Below are 6,000 nucleotides of genomic sequence, written 5' to 3'. Positions count from 1 at the left end.
TTTTATGTGTATGGGTGTTTTGTCTGCATGTATGTCTGTGCACCATATGTGTGCATGGCGCCTTCAGAGACCAGAAGAGGGTGTCAGATCTTCTAGAACTGAAGTTACAGACTGTTGTGGGCCACAGTATAGGTGCTGGGAATCGAACCAGAGTTCTCTGGATGAGCAGCAAGTACTTTTAACTACCGAACCATCTCTCTAGTCCCTCATTATGGATTTGATTTGCATTTCTTTGATTAGTATTGTTTTAAATATTCAACAGAATATTAAAAAACTTGAATACACACATATACATGTTCATTTATCCTCTTGAAAAATGTTTATTTACCTACTCATTTACTTATTTATTGTGGTGCCGGGGCTTGAATCCAGGGCATTGCACACATGTAAAGCAGATTGACTGTCACTGATGAGTTCTCCCTTGACCATTTTTTTTTGGGGGGGGGCTGGTGAATCAAAATTCTTTTTTTTTTTTTTTTTTTTGGATTTTCGAGACAGGGTTTCTCCATAGCTTTTTGGTTCCTGTCCTGGAACTAGCTCTTGTAGACCAGGCTGGCCTCGAACTCACAGAGATCCGCCTGCCTCTGCCTCCCGAGTGCTGGGATTAAAGGTGTGCGCCACCACCGCCCGGCTCTTTTTTTTGTTTTTTTTTTTTGAAATTCTTCTATTTTAGAAGTGAATCCTTTGCCAGATGAATAGGAGGCAAATAGGTCCTCCCATCTGGAGGCTGTGTCCGTTGTTAATTGTTTCCTTTGCTTATTTTATCTTTTTAATGCCAGCTAAAAAATATTTAATTTATGTGCCCAAATGTGTGTTTTGCCTGCATCTATGTCTCTGTACCAAAACTACAGTGTCCAAAGAGGCCAGGAGAGAACCTTGGATCCCCTGGAACTTGTCAGTAGCCAAGTGGGTGCTGGTCATTGAACCCAGCTCCTCTGCAAGAGCAAGCAGCCGGTGCTCTTTACTACTGAGCCTTTTCTCCAGCCCCTGTCCCCAGGCTTTCTCCCAGTAGTTTCATGTCTTACATTTAAGTCTTTGACCCATTTTGAATCTACCTTTGTGTACAGCAAGAGATAGGTTTCTAGTTCATTCTGCACGCAAGAATATTCAGTTCCCCGGCACCATTCACAGAAGAAATGGTCCTTCATCCAATGTGTGTTCTTGCTGTCTTTGTTGAAAATCAGATGGCTGTGAATATACGCGCGTGCTGGGGATTGAACTCTTGTACAAATGCTCGGTAATGGACCCTAGGTAAGAAAGGCCTTCTCAGAATCTCAAGTAGCTCGGAGTAAAGAAAGGTTTTGGTTGATTCTCGGGTTGCTTGACTATAAAAGCAGAATTTGATGTGGTCTTGATCTTCAGGGTCCAGGGAAGGAATGCGGAGCATTTCTTTTTCTTTGTTGATTTAGCATGGAGCTTAGTTAGTGAGAATTTCTTTTTTCCTCTATCCTTTAGCCTCTAACTTATTTAGGACACCGATTTTTTTTTTTAAACACTAGAAAAACTAACACCTATTTTTTTTGGGGGGGGGCACATGTGGTTTCTTAGGTCGCTGGACTCTAATAATTAGCTCTATACTTTCCCTAAGGATCCTATTTTCTCTCAGCTCACTCAGGTTAAGGGCTTTTGCTTTTTTTTTTTTTCTTTTTAAACAAAAAATTTGTTTGGTTCCCGTTGTTTATTTTTCTCTTTTGTTGATGTGTTTACTAGGTTTTGGTATCTGGATTATTTGTTAACATTCAAAACGAGTTAAGAAAGCCCTATTGACTTCTAATATTCCAAAGTTTTAATAAATCGAGGATGCATTTAATTACTGAGGAGCTAATATGGGAGCCTACACACGCTGTCCACGGACCACATTAGTTGACAGCAACTTAAAGACATCCCGAGGGATGGTCCCAGCCTGTTTACTGGGTATACTCCAGTAACTAAGTTTTTTAAAAGACTCAAGTTTCCTTCCTTTCCCAGATCAGCAAAGGGGAAACTGGATCCGCTGCCACGTAGTTTCCAAATCATCTCTTGGGATCTGCAGGGATCAGGCGCAGGGCCTGGCAGTGGTTGCGGTCTTCTCCCGGCTTCTGGACGCCAGGAAGGCGGAGGAAGTCCCGGGAGCTCAGCGCCCCTCCGCTAGGGCGCGGCTCCTCCCCTCGGCCCGGCTGGGGGCGGACGCGGGCGGCGGGGGGCGGGCGCTGCGGCCCGGGGCTAGCCGGGAGCCCTTTCCACGTTTGCAACGCTGCGGCGCGCCCAGCCTTGCTCCTCGCCTCTCCAGTCCAGGCCGTGCGATGGCGTTCGGAGCCCGGGGCTGGCGACCCCGGTCGCTGCTCTTGCTGCTACTCTGGGTGACCGGGCAGGCGGCACCCGTGGCGGGCCTGGGTGTGAGCTCCGAGCTTCAGATCGAGCGGCGTTTCGTGCCGGACGAGTGTCCGCGCACGGTGCGCAGCGGCGACTTCGTGCGCTACCATTACGTGGGAACTTTCCTCGACGGCCAGAAGTTCGACTCCAGGTACCCCGTGCCCCCTCACTCCCCAGGGACCTCCACCAGCCCTCTCCCTCCGCCGCCCTCCTCCAGCCCCTGGAGGTGGGCTGATCCTCAAGCACGCGACCGCAGCGGAAGGTGGGACTTTTGAGATTGGGGTTGGGACCATCCCTCTCTCCCTTTCTGCCCGGTTCAGCCGCACACGCTTTTACACAGTCGTGTAAAATGGCCACTCAAGGACAGCTCCAAGAGTGGGTGATGCCCGCCCGCTGCCTTCCTGACGGTCCTTCCCGATTGGCCCCGAATTTCATCCCCTGAGGACTAGAAGGAGGCGGCGGCGGCGGGTGATAATAGCAGCCACAGTTCTACCCAGGCGCTGGGCACCAGTCTGTTTGTATATATACATATGCATGAGCTCATTTAAATATTCTGGGAGTTCCCAGAAGAACCTTGTCTTCACCCACGAGGTGCGCAAACTGGACTCAGGCTATGGAAATTCAAAAGCAGTGCCTGTGTGTAACGTCCTGTGCCTTCCCCTTCCGGCTTCACAAAAACTGCGGGAGAGACGGCCTGGATCAGCCCTGTGGTCTGGTCCGCATAACCTGTCTTCAAGGCTAAAGGGCTCATTTCAGCCTTGCTCCTCTCCCAGGCTGATGTTACTAACCTTGGGCTGTTCCCTCATGGTGAGCCAGTCCAGTAGGCAGGTAACATTGAGCCTCTTCCGTGTGCCCGAGTGGGCTTATAACAAATACAAGCAGCCACCCCCATCTTCTTTGATATTGCAGACATTGAGAATGTAAAAGCAGTTTAGCTTGTTGGTACTATGTGGCACAGAGCAAGTGCTTAGATATGGTCATCTTTACTGTTAATTATTTTAGGGCACACACAAGGAGATTGAACACACTAGGCAAGCTCTCAGTTACTGAGTTATATCCCCAGACCCTATCCATACAGTTGGTTCCGTAGTAGCTTTCATACCAACCAGCTTTATCGAAGTAGTCTCGTGCCATGCAATTCTCCTAGAATGTAGAGGGCTGCTGAGATGGCTCAATGGTTAAGGTTCTTGTAGCCAAGTTTTATGACCTAAATTCAATCCCTGGGACTCCCATAGTGAAAGGAGAAAAATGACTCCCACAAGTTGCCCTCTGACCTCCACAAGCATGTTATGGCACACCCCACATAGATGAATAATGTGTAAAAAAATACCCTGAAAAAATAGATTATACAATTTGGTGGGTTTCAATATGGTCATAAAAAAATGCCGGGCATCTCCCACCTCCCATCTCCTCCCTCCATTTGAGCTCTCTGGAAGCTACTATTCTGGACAGCTTGCCGGTGCTGATTCTCTTCTTCCACTGTGCGCATCCTGGGGATGCAGAAGTTGAACTCAGGCTGCCGGGCTTGCTGGCAGTCTCTGTTCCTGGCTGAGCCAGATCGCTGACCCATCATCAAGGTTTTGATCCTCATTTCCCTAGAGATGTTGAGCATTTCTCCATGTGCTCATTGGTTATTTGTATATCTTCTTTGATTTGTTCCTCTCATTATATAATAGGGAATGAGTTTTTTTTTCTTGAACTGAAGGTGATTGATAATTCCCATTAGAACAGGCTCTGCTCTTTGGGGGTGGCTGCCACTGTGAGGCAGTGTAGGACAGTGGAAAGGGCACCTTGGGACTACCATAGCATTTATGCCCTGCCTGCCCTCAAGAAGTCTAGTCTCTTATGTTTCTCTCTGATGCTGTCATTTAGCATAATCAAGTAATTGCAAAATGGTGAGGTAGGCATGCTAAGAATAGCAGAGCCTGCACTCACTCACAAAAGGCCATACCTAGGTTTACCTTTTGCCTTCACACAGTTTAATTATTTTTCTTTCAGAAGAATCCATCTACTCTCACAAGACAGTGAGGAAAATATCTCATTACAGATGAAGAAAGTGAGGCTAAGAATGTCCAGATGACTTGCTCTCGACGCCTAAGAATTAGGTGGTCATGTGGCGATTTTAATGCAGGCAGTTTATGATCATAATCTACGTTCCGTAGTCAGCCCATAAATATGGTGGGAGAAAAGAGAGAAGCAATGGACTCATACAGAAGTCTTGACTATATGTTGTGTGTGTGCAAGGGGTGTGTGGTCAGGATGGAGCTCCTAGACTGCAGGGGGAAGGCCTAAGGAAAACTGAAATGTATAAAGGAGGAGCTGAGGAGGAGGGTTTGGTGCTGGAAGGAGATCTCGCTGGTGGTAGGGTATGGCGCTGGGTACATGGTATTGCAGAAGTGAGGTCTGAGGAAGAGTTGAAGGAAGAGTGGGGAGGTGACAAGAGGAAGCTAGTGAGGATTTTAAAAAAAGTTAAGACTTTTAAAACTTTTCGTTGACATAGAATTATGCATACTTAATAAGAAACAGTGTAATAGCCAGGAGCCAACCAGCTTTGGTGGGATCTTGCTGTCTGGATGTGGACTGTATCTATGGACAGTACAAAGTCCATAAAGACTTTGAGTCCTGGGGTTCGGGCATCTGATTTACCATTCACAAGCAGTTGCTGATGGAAGGCTGAATGGGAGGGACAAGACGCCCAGGAGCTGTTTCGTTTTCCCTCTGAGGGTGCTATTTCTTTGGAATTTGTGGATCGTTAGGATATGAGTTTGATAATCTTTTTTTTAAAGGAAAGATTTTTATTATTTTGAATTCTGTGTCTCTGTATGGATATGGGAACATGCAGGTACCCTCAGGGGCCAGAGGTTTTGGATCCTGCAGAGCTGGAGTTAGGCAATTGTGAGCTCCCTGATGCTGAGTGCTGGGAACCAGACCCATGTCTGCTTAAAGTTTTCCACTGAGCCATCTCTCTAGCCTGTAACTTTGGTAGTCGTGGACAAAGTGTGCGCAGAGAGGAGAAATCTAGGAGTTTGGACTTTGGCTGCCTTGGGGGTTTTGCCAGAAGAAAGTGGCAGTTGCCGGCCTGATGAGATGGCTCAGTGGGTAAGGCCTTGCTGCCACACCTGATGATGCATGTCCCCCATAAGTTACTAACTGTTAGAAAAAGAAAAGAAAATGATGACTTGCATTCTGAGTAGAGTCATACACCACCAAGAGCTTCTCGTGCCATGAGATTTTTTTCTCTCTCTTTTTCTTTTTCTGTGCCTCTGTTGTCCTTTTCTGTGTGTGGTCATTCAGTCACTAAGATGACCCTGCAGCCCTTGGCCGCTGCTTTGGATGTGGCTTTGATTAACTCTGAGAGCTCGTGAATGTGCTCCCGTGTCCACTGTTGCAGGTGCAGGCAGGTGGCAGCCTCCGTGCTGTGGAGCTGCTGGTCAGCCTTCCCAGTATCATCTCAGGGGTTCCATCGCATTCCTAGGCATGAGAGTATGGGGGAACAACATGTCTGGGCCTCTCATTTCCTTTTGGGGCCAGAGTTGAATATGCTTCCATTTCCATTGTCCTGGTAAAAAGCGGCTCTCACTGGTTCATTCATAGCGTTCGGGGCTATCCGGAAACCTACAAGGTACTTGACTGATGGTACCATGCACC

The 6,000-nt window shown here is 47.4% G+C and overlaps 1 protein-coding gene across 1 annotated transcript in view; it reads left to right on the top strand.

Annotated features, from left to right (window-relative positions):
- The first annotated feature begins 2,153 nt into the window (after positions 1-2,153).
- Fkbp9 (FKBP prolyl isomerase 9) overlaps positions 2,154-6,000 on the top strand; it is a 48,901-nt gene continuing 45,054 nt past the window's right edge. The window contains exon 1 of the mRNA XM_057787660.1: positions 2,154-2,503. Within this exon, the coding sequence (XP_057643643.1) occupies positions 2,283-2,503 (221 nt within the window). The 5' untranslated portion in view covers positions 2,154-2,282. The remainder of the gene's footprint in view (positions 2,504-6,000) is intronic.

The sequence above is a fragment of the Chionomys nivalis genome, chromosome 1 (assembly GCF_950005125.1).
Source record: "Chionomys nivalis chromosome 1, mChiNiv1.1, whole genome shotgun sequence".
In the NCBI taxonomy this organism is placed as follows: domain Eukaryota; kingdom Metazoa; phylum Chordata; class Mammalia; order Rodentia; family Cricetidae; genus Chionomys; species Chionomys nivalis.
Note: the sequence above shows the minus strand (reverse complement) of the source record. Positions and strands in the feature narration are given on the sequence as shown.